Source organism: Haliotis asinina, chromosome 10 (assembly GCF_037392515.1).
Source record: "Haliotis asinina isolate JCU_RB_2024 chromosome 10, JCU_Hal_asi_v2, whole genome shotgun sequence".
Classification (NCBI taxonomy): domain Eukaryota; kingdom Metazoa; phylum Mollusca; class Gastropoda; order Lepetellida; family Haliotidae; genus Haliotis; species Haliotis asinina.
The window spans coordinates 27,293,283-27,311,957 of NC_090289.1; the positions used below are offsets into that span (position 1 = coordinate 27,293,283).

Consider the following 18,675-nt stretch of genomic DNA (forward strand, 5'->3'; position numbering starts at 1 on the left):
AGGTTCATGGGGTTCTGGACGGTGAACCATTATACATCAGACAAAGGTAAGACCTTGTCTTCAGTAACTCTGGCTTGTTGGAAGAGGCAACTAATACGACCAAATGGTCAGACTTGCTAACATGGTTCACACATGTCATCGTATCCCAGTTATGTCGACTGATGCTCATGCTGTTGATAAATGGATTGTCTGGTCCATTATTTACAGACCACTGCCATATAGCTAGAATATTGCTGAGAGCAGCATTAAACAATAAACAAGCAACTGATGACTGATGTGACCAAAACTATAATTAACATTTACTCTTAAGGCCAGCCAAATTTTATGCATGTCACAGATTTTTCCCTCTGAAAACCTACATACTGGCAGGATTTTTTTAGAACAAAAATTACCAGTCAAAGTAAAGGTCCTTCTAAACACTACAAGTATCTTACTTGGAGGAATCTGTGAAGTGTATATCCGGTTACAATAATTTTTTTGTAAATGTCAATTTTTGACCAATAAAACATTAGGATTTTCAAGCGGGGAAAATTAATTGTGATTTTCATTTCTTTTTCTTGAAAAAATACAACTGGTTGATCCATAAAACAAGAAATACAGTTGGTCTAGGCTAAACATAACTTGAATGGATAGAAAAGCCTTATTTGAAAAAGCAATGACATTCTTTTTACAGACAGTGGAAACAGACACACCAAGGTGAAGGTCATCTTCTACAGAACAGAAATTGGACATTACCCTGTCTAGGTGTGGGGAGGGAAGCGGCGATGTGGTGGTTTGTGGAAAATCTGTCAGATTTGCTTCGTTGTGTATACGAAGAAGCTTTCCTCGTAACTCAGCATTTTGGCGGTGAGCCTGTCAGGGTGAAGGTTGCACATTAACAGGGGAGATCACTCACTAAAGCCCATTGCATAAACATGCAACGCAGATTTGACATACAAAGTTTGAGGAAAGAACAGAATGTCTAAAAAGAAGCAGAGTGTAAGATCACAATGTCAGGAGAACACATAAACTTGGTACACTAAGACACCATTATCAGATTTAAGGATATTAATCGTAATTTATGCAACAGGAAATCTCATGTATGATGCAAAAATTTGAGATCTGATCCAAGAAGTGACAGAAAGAAACTGCAGATTTCTTAATCACATAAACATGTCCTCTAACAGTTACAAACTGATATATCAGAGACCCCCAAAGTGCCTTATGATACACTGACCTCTGAATATTCACAGATTCTGTGACTTGCAAAAATGTGCAGCAAATTATCCATCATTGGATATCAGGATTGTGTTCATGTTGTGTTCAGTGATTGTGTTCAATTGAAAGTTTGTTTCAGCTACAGTGCAGCTCACAATCATATTCTATCATTGGCTCAGCACAGAGTTCAGACTAGGAGCTACTTTATACAAGTGATCATCAAAGTAAAACAAAGTAGAGGGTATTCTATGTGTCTCACCTCTGCCAGCGATTGTTTCAGAGTGGTGATGGTGTTAGAGGACTGGCTGGCGGAACTAGAATCTTTCTCCACTGTCTGCTTCAATCTCTCCCTCTCGGTGCTCATCATGTGGAGCAGACATTTCAGCTGTTTGTGAACTGCAGAAGAAAACAAGAAATTTCGAGGTTTAAGACATGGGCACAAGCTACAAAGGGAGATCACTCTCGACAGAAAACTAGACAAGATGCTGAGTCATTTATCTTAACCATTCTTTCAAATATGCTTATGAAATCAACAATAAATCACAATAATATTATATAATCCTAAAGCTTGTGACTATAATTGACATTATAACTATCTTGACAGAAGTAAATCTTCATCAAAAACAACACCTCTTTCCTCTTTGAGTGGATGAAGCCAATGGTTGAAGCATTTGCTCAATTTGCAAAAGGCCCAGGTTTGATTCTCTGCATGTGTGTAATGTGTGAAGCTTTTCTTGTGTCCCTTTCTCACAAATGTAGCATAAGAAAATATCCTCTCACCTACAGTGACCTATCATTTTAGTGACTCTCAAGTGATTTCCCCCAAGCTTCTGCATACCAAGTTTGATGAACATTTTAGTGACTCTCAACTCTTTTCCCTCACACTCGTGCATACCAAATCTGATGAACAATTAGTGAAAAATAGAAGAGTGGAAACGAAGTCAACCCTTCATATAGACTTCCTTTGTATTGTCTTGTGAAACATGTAACAGCCAGTTATAAATGCCTGTCTGACAGGCATGCCAGCCTAACATTTTCAAAGAAATGTTCCTCTAAAATGTAGAATGTTCTTTTTCACCTGAAATATATGTTTCCTGAAAACAAACATTCCTTGGCCTCACCTTGTTCTGCTTTTGAGATAAAGTTCTCCCTCAGTTTGATTTCCTGGATCCGTTCCTCGTGGGATGAAGACAGGATGTTGTCTGGGAGACTCAGAGGGCGGGCCCCAAAATGGTTCAGCAGGTTAGGATTGGATGCACTTGAATGGAGGCGTTCAGGCGGGACATTTAATAAAGTTGGTGTGTTCTGTAAATGACCCAAAGAACATATTTAACATTGTTTTGACTAATAAATCAAGCATTTTCAATCTTAAAGATTCAACATAAGTTATAGATTAATAGTAATAACTTTAACATTTAATAATAAATAAAGAAGCACATAATACTTGCATAATAATAAAAAGCATTGTGAAACAGATATATGCTTTGTAGATAATAGCTTAGATTGTGACTATTGATATTATTATGAATATAGATGCAAATGGCTGAACACAGATACTGTAGTACGCCTAAATGAACTAATTTTTGGAAAGAATAATATCACAGGTAATAATAAGTATTTGAAACCACAATTTCACTGAAATAAAAAAATTCAAATCAAAAGATACCTAATGAAAATACCTGAAAGAAAAAAGGACAGAGTAAACAAATTCTCAAAATCAGTTTTATCGTTTTCAGGAGATATTTACATTAAAAATCTTACCCATTTTGTTTTATTTTTGGTAATGGGTTTGGTTATGATAACTATTTCAAAACTAAGCAAAGAAAATAAACACAACATTAAAACCATAGCCAACAGCACACGTATTACACCAAATATACCACTGTAAAAGACTTACGGGGTCCATTAAAATGGTTGGACTACCGATTTTTCTATCTTTTTTCTTAGAGCTGCGAATACCAAGACTTCTTCTGGATTTCTTTTTCTCACTAGATTCAAGTTCGGAGAACTATAGACAACAAAGCAAAAGAAAACGGATATATGCGGTGTTAGTAGTGGTGGGTGTTCCAGTGAATTAATTCCTCCAGTTGAAAAAGTCCAGGGGATGTTATTCACGACTAGAAAACGTGTGTGGGATAATACATGTCATGAAGAAATGCATGCATGATATTTTAGTCATTTTCAGTTATGTCTTACACAGTATGCAGGAGAGTGGGTCCGGATGATCCTGGCACAGTCAGGCTGGTAAGGCTCATTATCAACTGAAGGCCCTTGCCCCCTCTACTAATTATTTTTATTATTATTTGAAGCACTATCAACCGCTGGAACTAATTCACACTTTGTAGGTCACAATGGAATAATCAAGACCAATTCAAGTCAAATGCAATTTTAATTTTGTGATTTTTTGAAAAATCAAATGTCTTGAATGATTGCATGTGACTTGAAAATCTCAGCATACAGCATTCATGCAAGTGATTACATCACCTTTGTGCAATAAAATTACCAATCTTATTTCACATTTACTACATCAATAAACAGTCATTGACCAATGTGATGATGTAATATCAGCAATGTGATAATATGTAACCTTAGAGAATGTACGTTTCAATAACAACAGTAAAATAGCCAGTTTCTACCCATGACCCATTCAATCAGTTCAGTCCATACTGATAAACTTATGTAGGTTTATTAATCTTGGCCATTTTTGTGTTTAAAACTTCAGACTGTCTTAAGTCATGCCAATTTATAATGACAGTACACTCCCAAAGTCAAGAACTGCATCAATTATTCAGGTGAACTCCACCTCAAAATGTACCTCAATGATGCAACAGCAAGTTATGTAATTGTGTAATATTCATGTTCCAGCTGTGATGAGTGAGTATGGTTTTATGCCTCTGTTAGCAATATTCCAGCAATATCATGGAGGGGGACACCAGAAATGGGCATCACACCTTGCCTCCATGTGGGGAATCATACCCGGGTCTTCAGTGTGATGAGCGAATGCCACTAGGCTACCCCACAGCCATCAATCTGACTAGCAGGAATTTGGCATAACAAGGACTATAACTTGGAAAATCTTGGATTCAAACTACAACCATGACATACTGGTGCAGCAGGAAACAGAATTGTGTACAAAGATCTGTGAAACCTTAGAGTGCAATTTCCGTGAGGACACAAGAAATAGGCATCACGCTTTGTATCCATCTGCAGAATTGAACTGGGTCCTTGGCATAACAAACGGTTTAACCATAAGGCTACCCCACCAATCTGTGACACCTAACACAACTAGGCCATCCTACAACAGACTGTCAACCAGCACCATGTCTTATACACGGCCATACTGCTTGAACATAATGCTCTGAGCATCAGTTAGCAAAATAACACACTGTTGTTGTATTGTTGAACATTACATGTTTGCCACACCACAAACACAATCCTAAACCAACAGCCTCATGCATAAATAAGTCATTAAAAATGTTTTTGACATAATATAGCTATAGGAAATAAATGGAAGCCAAACATTTTCATGCTTTATCTAAAACTTTCAATGCTCAATAACCACCATGCAAAGAATGTTAATAGTCTGGGGATCATGCATGCAACTTGAATACTAAATACTCGATTAAAAGACAACAAAATCACTATAGAAATCTTAAGATATTGGCAACTGTGTCAAAACTATTTGGACAATTACAAACTGTGACATAACTTAAACTTAGCTTTCTAATCTTCAGATCTAGTCTACATGTTTTGAAAACTAAGTTTGTTTAATAAATGATTTGTGACAGAATTGAGTGATGATGGAACAAAAATGCTGTTGTGGTGTAAGTGTCTGCATAGTGAACAACAAATATACAACACCAATATCGAACAACAGTGTTGTTTCAGATAACCTGGAGAACAACATGTTAATGTAATAAAAAGAAAAATAAATTACACCTACATTTAAGGTGGAAAAGAAACTTTCATGATAGAATTAAATACTTACATTTCAAACATCAGTAATATTATACTCTCAACATTGAAAAAGGCCTGAGATTCAGTGCACATACATGTACTAAGCCCTGATCCATTCTCATGATTCTCAATCATCTCAAATTATCTGCCCTTAACTTAGCTCTTCATGTTACCAACCAATCAAATATTCAGACAAGGAAAAAAGAAGTTGGAAAAGGAGGTAAGTAACACTTCATTTAAACCAAAACCATCATAAAGCCTTTTCTTTTTCAATACTTGGTTTACAGACCCTCCAACCAGAAATGTGAAGAAGGTGGAACAAAAATCAATAGTGTTTTCACATATTCTCTTTTTGCTATTATATGCAGCTGACTGACAAAAAACAAAAAGTGAAAAAATAAAATTAAAAAGAACAAATAGCAAATTTTACCTTACAAATATTCCCTGGAACTATTTCATATTTTACAAAAGGTAATCGGAAAAATGATCAGAACTAATAACACTATAATTTACTCAAAAATAAGATTTCCCTATTCAATTCTTCATTTTGTCCCCCTCCCTGCGGAACATATATATTTTTTCAAATATGTAAACCAAGTCACAAGAAACTGGCATTACTTATAATGGACATGAAGAAACACTTAAAATCAAACAGATTTCCCAGGGCCCTTTTTTGGTATCAGCCTGTTCTTTGATATTTAATTCCCCGAAAACTCTAGAAATCAGTTGAAATGGCTGCTAACCTAATGCAGCTAACATGGCCAACTCGACGCTGTGGCTGGTTGGAAATTCACATTTTGACTTGACCTTTTGCCAGGGTAGCATGGCAAATTTGGAAACGAAAACAGAATACTATAAGAATGGATATGGGGTGAGTGTAGGTGAACCCTGGATATAAAGAAGACTTGTAAATGGTACTTAAATAAACTGGACAAATAAGTTAGGGATGTTGCTATTATTATGACTGACATTTTATCAGTTTGTCAGTGAGAAGATCGACCATTATTCATAATTTCAAAATTTACACGTATGCCTAACTATTTTTGTCCAGTATATAATGGTACCTTTCTCATTTTCGTTTTTGGTGAAAAATTCCAAATTCCAAAATAATACAATTTTCATGGACAAAAGCAATTCTTAAAAGTTTGTATATCAATCTCCCAAATTCAAAATATAAAAACGTAAAAACATATAAATAAATTAAAGCACTACTGTTTTTTATTCTGTCAAGTATTAGGTCAAGTGGGGCAATAAACCATTTACTGGTATTATCAAAATTCTTTGAAGTATATATCTCTCAAGCAATAATTTTACATTATAGACATGAAATTAATATTCTCTTTGATAGGCAACATGTTTACATAATGTTCCTTGCTAAAGAAACAGAACTACGCAATTACAGGTACAAGAGAAAAATATTTCCATTGAGAGTACTTCGAACAATGAAAATATGGGATATACAACAGTTATCACTATGACAATGGGAAGAAAAACACATGACATAAGTCAGTAATCTTTCATTAAGGTAAAGGCATTAAAGAGGTACTCTGCAATTCACAACATTTGAAATACACAGCCCACACAAGCACATGTTCAGGGATATACACACAATACAACTGAAACTCTGAGATACACATACATCTATAGCTGGGTCTGAGGACAATGGTAGATTCTGGATCTGATCCAGTAGCTCCTGGAGGTCAAACAGGTCCTTCTGTGCATCACTCAGACCTGAGGTGTCAAACATAATGAAACAAAATTGAAACACACATAGAAACGATAGCGTCCCATTTTTGGACAGTGACCCAACTAGGACTAATGTACCTTCTTGAAATGTCATAAATAGGTCGGCACCAAATGCAAAAGTACCAAGTAATTCTTTCTTCAACTCATCTTCCTGTTGGATGTTTGTTATAAATTAAATTTTAAGAGTTCTTAAAGAAAATGTATTAAACTTGACTATGGTTAACTTAGACTATGGAGACTGGTTTGAACGACCTGTAAGTTGCAATATCAACCACTAATGAAAATCTTAAAATATTCACAAAATATGCACCTTTGTAAGTTATATTTCTTTCATGTGCCAAATCAGTAAACATATGCCACCCTTGATACAGAAACTTAACAGCATGTTGAATAGACAGTTATCATCAATTCTAATGCTGACAGGGGCAAAAATATCACAAACATTACAGAGATTGTGGTTAAACCACTTAAGATTGATTTAAATTCAATAATGCAAAGAAAAATATCTTGGAGTTATCTCCCTTTGGACACACGACGATCAAGTCAACGACAAGCTGTGAGGATCCTTTTGAGGTAACCTCACATGGCAGTATGAATAAATGAGTGGATGAATGGGGTCTGGCACTAATTTTGACTTTTAATTCAGCTATTTCAGTATGAGTTAGGTTTACATTTGCAGAAAGCCCAAATTGATGCAGGTCTTAAATATTTTCCGCTTTTGAACAGACAAACACAGGTATGGTACTGACCAAAATATAAAAATCAGGTTAGACCTATAATATGAATCTGGCAATCAGTTTCAAAACAGCCTAGGAATGCACAACTAACTGTGCAGTATTCGACAACTGAGTCATAAGTGATCAAATATCACTTCTGAAACAAACGGTGGTATATACCTTTATTGCATTGTTCAAAACCTGCAGTGTCCAGCACCCAGGCAGCAACCCGACCTTGACCTGTTCCTGCTAGCCCTTTGTTGAAACTTGTCTGCCGAATGATATCTTTCTTCAAGTTCAAGGTCAGTGTCTTTTCAGGTAAATTTGCTGCTATTAATAAAAACAAAAATTTAAACATAACAAACAAAATCCAAATAAATTATATGATCATATATAAATGTTATCCAGCGGAAGTGTTATCCTTGTAAAGGATTACAACTTTGACATAATGTGTTGCCAACAGCAGCCAGTGTATTGCTGCAAAAGCTGAATTTGTAGAAATTATTTAGTTGCATTCACCAAGAGAACCATAAATTTTGGTCTTCTGAACTGACATAAATGTTATTGAAAAATAATCAAAACAATGCCCACTTTGTAGGGGAGGCAACTCTTCTGTAGGGGAGGTAATCTCTGTCAGACGAGGTGACTCTTTCGTCCCATAAGATATTTCGTGTTGTCGGTAAAGACGATGGTGTCTTAATTTGGCCAGCCATTCTTCAAACAATTTGTTGTCTTTCACCTGAAGTAACATTAGCAATAAAAACAAACACACATTCAATTCATTTTGGAGGATTAAGATTTCCTCATCTAAACATAACTCAAAAGTAATGATTAGCAGCTTCCATGATAAATCAATCTATTCACCTAAATTACACAGTATAATTCTCACAAATAATGATATACTAGTAGCCCAAACAATGAAAATTGTATATCTATGAGAAAAGTTGAAGCAGGTTAGCAATTAGCCAGCCTCAAGCATACCTTAATATGGTAGATCTGTTCTTCTGCATCGATGTCGATCCTGTGACCTGGACGCTTGTAGGTCAATACTGCCAGACCGATGTCTATCACGCCATGGTATTTGCCTTTCTGTACCTAGAAACACGTTGATGAAGAGAGTTCATTCGCATGGACTTGCATCATGTACAACAGAATTTCCTTCCAACCATTCTTAGTTCAGGCATAAAGCAAACAGTCTGTGTTTGTTTCCAAAGACTGGTAAAATAATTTTCCATGATGGTTGTCATGAATTTCCATCTAGATCTCTGAAGGATCTCTCCCTCAATGATGGTCAATAAATGTAAGCCATTGTGAAATAAAATTTGCTGACCAGAATCTCTGAGATGCACAAATGCAAACCTAAATTGATTCGATAGATATTCCAAGGCCCACAGATAGTCGTGGCAAATACTCCCTTGTCTTCTTGCCCAAAAACGTTCTTGGCATCATTTCAAGTATACTGTAACTTGTTATAATATGGATTTTAAATTATCAGAGAGTATTGGACCATACACAATTTTTCCAGACTTTCACTGGACTAAAAGTGGCTAGTGGGAAATTGGTCATCAGGCTTATGGTGGCAAGAGGAATTCAACAGGAACCAAGGAAGGATTAAAACAAACCACTCCTCAGATGATTAAAACAGATTAGAGAACTAAGTATTTGTTGAATCTTATTGACAAATGGGTCAAACTAACCATTTCAATTTAGATCATTTTTATCTAAAATGTGAAAAAGGTCACATTCATATTGTATAATTAAGCACTGTTCATTGAATGATCATTCATAAGTGATTATTTTATTATTAATATTGATCTTTGGTAAACAGTATGCACAGTTATGTAGGGACATCCAAAGAATGTAGTCAAGGTAAATCATGGACAGGCTATTAGGAGATTCTACTACACAAAGTAGTAAGTCTATACAGGGCTTGATTTAGTGCTTTAATTAGCTTGCACTGGTGTAACCCAATAGTACAAACTATAACCTGGTTATTCCTATGAAGTGCACTAGAAGCACATAATCTTTTAGACTAAAATTAAATTAAATATAGATTCTAAGCATGATTAAGTCAGTTCACTTTTCTTCTTAACTTTGAATAGCTACAGCACCAAACTATTGCTATTATTGACATCACTCAGTTATGAACTTTCAGAAATACTTGGAATTAAGTCAGCCCAGACACGCAAATGACAAGAAGGTGAGAGAATCTATTGGCCTATTCAAGGAATCTTTTTGTCTGAAAATTTGAATAAAAGTAGTGAACCAGGAATTTGGCTGGTGCAACTAGGTTTTTATCTAAGCTTCCTCTGGTGTAGTTTGGTTAACATCTCTTAAATCGAGCCCTGCAGTATTTTATGCATGGAAGTTACGATCACCTAAGTGCTACACCAGCCATACGTCTATGTTAAGGTATGAGAGTTACGATCATGTAAGTGCTACACCAGCCATACGTCTATGTTAAGGTACAAGAGTTACGATCACGTAAGTGCTACACCAGCCATACGTCTATGTTAAGGTACGAGAGTTATAATCACCTAAGTGCTACACCAGGCATAAGTCTATGTTAAGGTATGAGAGTTACGATCACCTTAGTGCTGTGCTAGTCATGAGTGTATGTTATGGCGAGGGAGCTACGATCACTGTAGCACTACGATCACTTTGTATGGCAACACCTTGGCCTACAAGACACCTGTGACCTTTCAATGGATTTCCTTCCACAATAATTACCCTAACAAGCTCATAGGACTGGAAAACTGCTCAAAGTGGTCTTAAACCCAATTCACTCACTAACTGACTCATTAATCAAAAGCTATGATTATCTCTTCATGAGTTGACCACCCAGGCGTCTGTAGCCTATCAGAGTAACAGTTGACCACTTGACCACCACAGTAACAACCTAATTACAGATGACTCGTCAATCAATGGTGCGTATTGGTAATCCGTTCCACCAGTCAACCTGGACAGGGCTCATCAACTTCAGCTGAGGCAGTTTGTCCTGCTTACTGGGAAATTACGAGGAATTATACTCAGATGGATCTTGTAAATCAATACGTAATCAGAGAACAGGAAGCAGATATAACCATCAGGGAAGAATCAGAATTCGTGTTGAACTTTAAGGAGTAAGACAGAAGCCGCAGGAAGTACTTAAAAACATCCTGCAGCTCACCTGGGTTAGAAGTTAAAAGGTTAACAATGTTCAAAGGAAGATGATGTCAGCTTTGGTACATCAAAATATTCAGAAGTAATCAAAAGAGAAAATTCTGTACATTCATGACATCTAATAAATGTGAACCAACTCAGCCTGGGAGGCAGCAGGGTAGCCTAGTGGTTAAAGTGTTTACTCGCCATGTCGAAGACTTTGAGGTTCGATTCCCACATGGATACTTTGTATAAAGATCATTTCTGGTGTTTTACTTGCTGGAATATTGCTAAAAGCTGTGTAAAACTAAACTCACTCACTTATTCATCAGGGAGGCAAGTTTCAAAGGGCAACATGTTGACAGAAACAAGAGTGATCTGTTAGAATTAAAGAACACACTCAAAACACAAGCTAATAATAAAATATCACAAAAAAACCCAGGTCAAGATCAATTATTAACTACACATGATAATTTCTTTGTTTGAAAATTCAGTGTCACTGTAAAACAGTATCTAAGATACAGTTTCATTGGTCAAGCTGTTGTCTGACAACAATGATGCGGTTGAATCAGAAAAATGATGAAAGAAAACCAGATCTTGATACAACTTCATTTGTATTTAATTCAGGTGAGCTAACTAATTTGTACCTTCTGTTCGTGATGCATTACATGTTGGTTGTTTTTCAGATATGTCCGACAAAACTTAACAATCATGAGTCAGAAACTGTGAATTCAGTCCTAATCAGATCAAGATATAAAATTCCCATTCTCTGTTGTTGTAACAGTGTGTTTTGCCCACAGAGAGTATTTTAGCTGTTCATGATGTGATTTGCGTGAACACAGAAGAATAATTGGAACTGAGAGGCTATAACTTGATCCATACCTAAGGTTTGTAACATAATTAAACAGAAGTGATGACACCTAATCTTATCCAGGGAGCGTTACCACTAAAATCAAGGGCTTTAAAAAATGTGATGGCAAATTTTTATTCTGAAATTCAATCATTTCAAAACATGAACTTCCTTGTTTTAGAAACAATTCTATGTCCAATGATTGGACTCAGATTCAAAACCACATACTGAACATATTCAGACAAAATTAGATATTACAAACGGTATCGGTTTCCAATCAAGGACAAGCCTTTTTTTGACTACTAGAAATGTTGGAAAAATTTGAGTGATTGAGTATGTTTTCTACACCGCTCTTAGCAATATTCCAGCAAAAATCACTTAAGGGACACCAGAAATGGGCTTAATCACACTTTGTGCCCATGTGGGGAATCGAACCTGTGTCTTGGGCATGACAAACCAAAGACTTAACCACTAAGCTTGAAACATGAGAACATGTCAGACTTGTTTGATTGGTCAGCTTGTAGCCTTTTGCTTTTTGTATACTGAGAGAAAAGGTTGATCTCTTGTCAGCAAGAAACCATCTAACAATGAGGCTGTCATCCAAGATGAATATTTCACCAGCAGATTGTGTTTTTGCCTGCTGAAACATCAGCTTGGGTTTAAAATCTTTTGTATGTAAATTATACAGAAAACATCAATGCATCTGATATCGCTTAGTCTGATTCATTCATGGTGAAAATATGCAAAAGCTGAAACTGGGCTCATTAGTATATGACAGAAAACATTTATAACAATTTACATTTTTAAAATTATGCATATTTAGTTAGTTATAAAGTCCTATCATAAACTGTATCTTAGCATGTCTTGTTGTCCCTGAACCACCTTATTTTCCCTATTGCCTAGCCCTCTCTGCAATGTAAAAGGCAAGTCTAGATTTGCTCAGGTTCAAGGTTTCCAATCTCAGTAGGGCTTCTTTTCATCTAAGTATTACTTTCCAATTATATATACCATAAATAAAAAGTTAAGCACCACCCAGTATATTTTGCAAAAAATATAGGTTAGCACATAGGAAATCTTTCAGAAAAAACAAATTATCATAATTTGGTTCAGGACATTTACTTTAAAAACTCAGCCATAATGGAAATTATCTTTTACTTTCAACAGGATGCATGCACTCTTGGACAATAAGCAATTTGTTTTCTTCAAAAAAGTTACCTTCTTTTGACAGGACTGTTATATGGTCTCAAGATAGTCACTTTTAACAAGTGAAATCTAAATGTGATAGTCCTGTATAAGCACAACAGGAATAGTTATTTTGATGTAAAATGCAGTGTCATCATATCTGTTTTTAAGTTCCCTTTAATTGTAAATACAAATAATTATGACATCCCTAAAACAGTTAGCAGATGAACCTTCTCTAAATACAGATCGGTCTTCCCAGTTAGTTCAGCCTCACATACCCACAACTTCACATCTTAGTTTTGAAATAGGCTGGCGCTAAAATTTTTATTCTCGATATACATCCAAGAGACTAAGCATTAGTCTGCTTTATCTTGGAGCTCAATGACAGTGGCAAGTTAGCAAAAACATGCTCATCTCTGAACCAGAAACAGAATGTCATCATAATATTCACAAAAAAAACAATAGATGAGATCTCAAAACCCATGTGAGTTTTACTGGTTAAAAAAAATGAGAGTTGACTGGTATAAATGGAAAAACTGTCCTTTTTTCTCCAAAAGAAAGTACCATATTTCCTCCTTTAAAGCACCTGGGCTTCAAAGGAGTTCCTGACCCAGCATTTAGTAGAGTGCTTTTGAGCTTACTGGCCATAATTACCGCACTTGTTGGTGAGCTGCGTTACCCCTCCTTCTGTGCTTTTCAGAGATCCAGCGCTTATTAGAGGAAAACGGTATATAGAATATGTTTCTTCAGACAAATAACAATACCTCTTTCATGTTTCATATATGGATATTAATAATGTATACCTTGTTTACACATTATTTTACAGGTAATCCTGTTCCACAAATCTCTCTGTAGCTCGGTACCTTTTCGGAAATACTGATGACAGTACACACATACTGACAATGCATTTACTAATTATTATCTGTGGTAGGATAGGCATGATTCTGGAATGCACTGTTGGATGATGCATACTTTAACACAGAGTAATTACAATTTTATTTTTAGAAGTGAAAACATCCCCTGTCTATGTTGGAGTGAATGAGTTTGATTTTCTGTTGCCTTCAACCACATTCAGACAACATCATAGCAGAGACACCAAGTACATTCTAACACGCTTGGGATTCAAACCAACAACCTCAGTGCAATGAACTGACACTTTAACCACTGAATGTTTGTTTTTTAACACTGCATATTCAACCCTTGCAACATCAGACCATCATCATATAGCTAGAAAATTTATGAGTGGAGCAAAAAACTAAACTCACTCACTCAGCCTCTATACAACACTAGGGACCAATGACTGACATCGTGTCTAATTGTGGTTTAGTTTAGTTTTTCGCCACACTCATCAATATATGTATACTGAACAGCAAATAAAATAAAAGTTTTAAAAAATGAAATCTCATAAAAGTAAGCATACATGTTTATGTCTTCTATTTAAAACTTGACATTTCTTTTGCTGTTCAGTATAGTTATTTCATGTTAATGAAGCACACTGAAGTCAGTCAATACTCACATCATAAGGAGACTTGGCGTAGGTGAGTATTCCTTTCTCCAAGACAAAGAATCTCTGAAATTGATTTTGAAAAGATTAAAATCAATGGCACACTGATAAAGAAGAAGAATGCACTTTTGAGAAAGAAAAGAAATATCCAAAAGTAAAATGGCCAAAATAGAACCTTCATAATATGCATCCTGTCTATATTTTAACCAATTGTAACCTCGAGAACAACCCATTACATACTGTCTGTAATGTAGTAGATTCCTGACAGGGTCAAGAGTCAATCATTTTGAAAGCTAGGTTTTGAAAGTCCTGTTTCAGATCCTAACTTCAAGTATTAAAACAGGCATTTCAAGGTTTTGAAAAGAGTACTGTTTAACCTATTAAAGTTTGAAGGAGAGCAAGAGTCAAGAAAATCATTACAGAACAAGACCATAACCAGGCTCATAATCATTTAAAGTCATTTGAACAATCCAAAAACTGCTACTCGACAAAGTGACATAAAATTGATAAGAATAAAAGCAGAGAGAAGGGGTGGGGGTGTTGAGGAACCTGTTACTACCCCAGGGGTACTAGTTACTACCACAGGGGGTACTAGTTACTACCACAGGGGGTACTATATATAATGTTAATAACGTTATATTAAAAGAAGTGTTTAATGTGTCAACAAGGCTGTAGATACAACAATGCCATGCCAAAAGCACTGCCGATGTATCCTGAATTATTGATGTCCTCTCCATCAAATTTTGACGCACACAATATTGACTTGTTCTTGAGGTGAAACAAGCTACAATATTTACACTGGAGTGATGTTAATGAGACGTTGACTTCAGAACATCTCGCAGAGAAATACAAATATTGCTCCAAGCTGACTGGTTATTTTGTGAACTACATTTTGTTTTTAATGTTTGTGGAACCACCACTGGCAGCAAATGACTTCATACCTGCAGGTGTTTTACATGAATAATTAAGGATCATGATGTCATCTCAATCAAACGATTGAATGTGTTTGTATACTACTTTTAGCAATACAGCAATATCATGGTTTGACACCAGAAATAGGCTTCACACATTGCAACCATGTGGGGAATTGAATCCAGGTTTTACGGGGTGACCAGCGAATGCTTGAAGCACTGCCCCTCACGTCAATCACTTTTCAGGATGGGTTTTACATTTCAACATTGTACCACATTTCATCACACAAAAACTGGTTTTACAAATTATTTTGAATAATATATTAATAATGTATTAAACTTGGTTAATGTATCAACTTTGAACTAACTTACCCAGTGTCATGAATAATTGATGAAGATGACAAACAAAGTTCATTGACATCTTAAAATTGCAAATCTTTTTTATTTCTGAAATTGATTCTACATTTTAATACCCAAATGGTTTTCTAACTTAATAGTGGAACTGATTCTTCCATTTTATCACCTTTTGTTTTACACCTGAGTACCTAACTCAGACTTACACATCAGAAGCTAAAGTGTTTTTCATTAAATTACCCTGAATGGTTTTACGCCTCAGCATCTGAACAGATTTTTCACTTATCATCTTTACTGGTTTCATACTCATTCCCTAACCTCACTAAATACTTACGTATTTGAAGCTATGCAGTTTTCATTTTAAATAACCTTGAGTTGTTCTACATCTCTAAACCCAAACTGGTTTCACATTTTATTATCTAAACAAAGTTTACATCTATCAAATGTCAAAACTGGCTTGACAATTTCTGCACCAAAATCTTATATATTCACAACCATACTGTTTCCAAACAAAATATCCTAGAATGGTTGTACACTTCATCATCTAAGCAGGTTTTAAAAAAATCAGCATACATATTAGCTCCTAAACTTGTTTTGCATAAAGCTAAAATGAATGCTTTCACAGTTTATCCCCCAAAGTGGTTCCACACATAACCACTGATTTAGTTTGCATGATCATCTCCTAAACTGGTTTAACATATTAGCGCCAGCCTGATTCTACATATTAGCACTAAACTGGTTTCAGTGGTGTAAATCTTTGAGGATCTTCGCCACTCTTCCATAAATTCCCCACCTTGTGCCAGCCCTTCATCGGCCACTTGCGTCTCTTCATCAAGTAGTTGGAGTGCCTCTCTGGTTTGTCTGCACACTTTTGTCCATCTCTAAGTCCCTCTATAATCTCCCACTCTTGCCTGGATTTACGATTTTTACGTTTTTGTGGACTTGGTTTGGCGATATGTGACGGTGCTGCAGGATTTCCGTCCACGTGAGAACTTGATTGAGAGACGCTGTCCTCGTTAGAATCCTGAAATGTCAAGAGTGAAACTATGAAATATTTTTTTGCAGATTTTAATTTCCTGTTCATTATTAGTGCTTCGGGGAAGAGACTCAAATCTCACGTTTGGGTTGTGTTTATGAGGCATTGTCTGCAAGAAATAATCTGATATTTTGAAGTGGCCATATTTTCTAACTTGTTGATAATCTGTTTTTATCATACCTGCTTGTGCGGCTTAGAAACAATAGGGAGAGTCACAAACCAACTACAGATGATTCATTTCTTAAGACATCAAACACCCATGAAGATCTAGGTTAGAACTGATCTTCAGGACCCCATATGAGGAGACTAAAGGGATTGGGCAGTCAAGTTTGGCTGACACATCATCATATTCCAATTGCACTCATCAGTGTTCATGCTGTTGATCACAGGACTGTGTGGTTCAGATATGATGATTTACAGACAGCTACTTAATAATGCACAGCTACATGATACCCTTCAGTTGCATTTCAAAGCATAGAATAATGACCAGTTTTATAGATGACCTCTTTTATTTCATAAGAGATTCTGACTGACAACTGAACAAAAATACGTACTGTTTCCGAAACAAATTGTTATCCATAAAATTGGTCATTAATTTCCAGCTTAACGTATGAAGTAAAATTGCAGACATCACATTCAGCATAACTTGATGGTGTTATTTCCTACAGACAATTACACCCAGACCCACTGGATGTACGAAAATACCAATAATATAATCATGACATCTCTTGTCTCTGAAACGTGCATCGCTACATGAATGCATAGTCATTTGTGTTTTTCTCTTTCTAAACTGAGTGAGAACTGTTTCATTTCAAGGTTGTTGTATTTTCCGCAATTAAAATATTTTTTTACTGGTGTTACATAAGGCTGTCTCATCAATCTTGTAGCAACAGCTGTTTTTTAAGAATACTTCCATTCAAGTGAATACAAAAACATTTTGTTCACATTTAATATTCTTTATCCTTAAATTAGATTTGCTAGATGTTGCAGATCAATATAAATGTCTTGCCACAGTTTACAAGAAGTGGTTGCACTGAAACCACTTCAGTGGTTGACTGCTGAAAAAAGTACACCTTTAACTCTATTCAATTCTCAACAAACCTCCATATCAAAAGCATGTCAATTTAAAGTCCTCTTTTAATTGTAATGCTTGATTTTTTCTTTACTACCACGCTCAGGAAAATTCCATATGCATGGCCAATTCAAAATTAACGCAACAAAACCACTCTTTATACAACCTTGTCAACATTTTAAGAATTCATTTTGTAAATTTTTGTATATCAGGTGCAACAACAATATTTGATGAGAAAAATGCTTCCTCCGGAATGCATGGACGGGTGGAGTCCATTTAGTACACTACATCATGAACAATGCTACGACATACAGTCCTCCTGGATTCCACGGCAAATTTTTAAGAATTCCACGGCAAATTTAAGCAAATTCTGCACCCCATTTTTCAATATTCTGCAAAACATTCTGTGGTTAAAACATTTAGAAAACAAGAGTCATCAGAAGATTACATATCCCCTGACCCACACATATTTGAAAGGACAAATCATCTGACAGTTACTTATTGTGTTTTTAGACCAAGTATGAATTGTTTCCATGGAATTCATGAAAAATACAAATGCAATATATCTGTAATCAGAAAAAGTCACCATTTCAAGATCTGTCTCATATATCTGCCAAGATCTTTTGAAAGAAATGAAATTGTTTTTGAGTTCTGCTCCGGAAACGAAGCACACCTTTCACTTTTCAGACTTAGTCACAAAACCTGTACATAGCAAATGGCACCACTTCAGCTTCGGACTGATATATTTGCAGAAAGATATTGAACTTTTTTTGAGTTCTGCTCCAGAAACAAAACAAACCTCTCAATTTTGAGACTATGTCCGAAACGTTTCCATGGAAAAGGAGAAACTAAGAAATCATAAAAACCTGTAAATAGCAAAAGGCACCACTTCAGCTTCTGACTGATATATCTACCAAGCTTTGCAGAAAAACATTGAACGTTTATTGAGTTCTGCTCCGGAAACGAAGCCCACCCCTCCATTTTGAGACTAAGTCTGAAACGTTTCCAT

At 35.8% G+C, this 18,675-nt stretch overlaps 1 protein-coding gene across 4 annotated transcripts in view; it reads right to left on the minus strand.

Annotated features, from left to right (window-relative positions):
- LOC137298125 (oxysterol-binding protein-related protein 6-like) overlaps positions 1-18,675 on the minus strand; it is a 102,577-nt gene that overhangs the window by 10,571 nt on the left and 73,331 nt on the right. For 2 of the 4 annotated variants that reach the window (XM_067830223.1, XM_067830222.1), the window contains exons 3-12: positions 16,352-16,582; positions 14,306-14,359; positions 8,598-8,711; positions 8,208-8,355; positions 7,797-7,946; positions 6,794-6,885; positions 3,095-3,205; positions 2,319-2,502; positions 1,457-1,593; positions 736-852 (exon numbers count right to left, since the gene is read on the minus strand). In XM_067830223.1, coding sequence (XP_067686324.1) covers positions 736-852; positions 1,457-1,593; positions 2,319-2,502; positions 3,095-3,205; positions 6,794-6,885; positions 7,797-7,946; positions 8,208-8,355; positions 8,598-8,711; positions 14,306-14,359; positions 16,352-16,582 — 1,338 coding nt within the window. The remainder of the gene's footprint in view (positions 1-735; positions 853-1,456; positions 1,594-2,318; positions 2,503-3,094; positions 3,206-6,793; positions 6,886-7,796; positions 7,947-8,207; positions 8,356-8,597; positions 8,712-14,305; positions 14,360-16,351; positions 16,583-18,675) is intronic. The other 2 variants (XM_067830224.1, XM_067830225.1) reach the window with 2 other exon arrangements.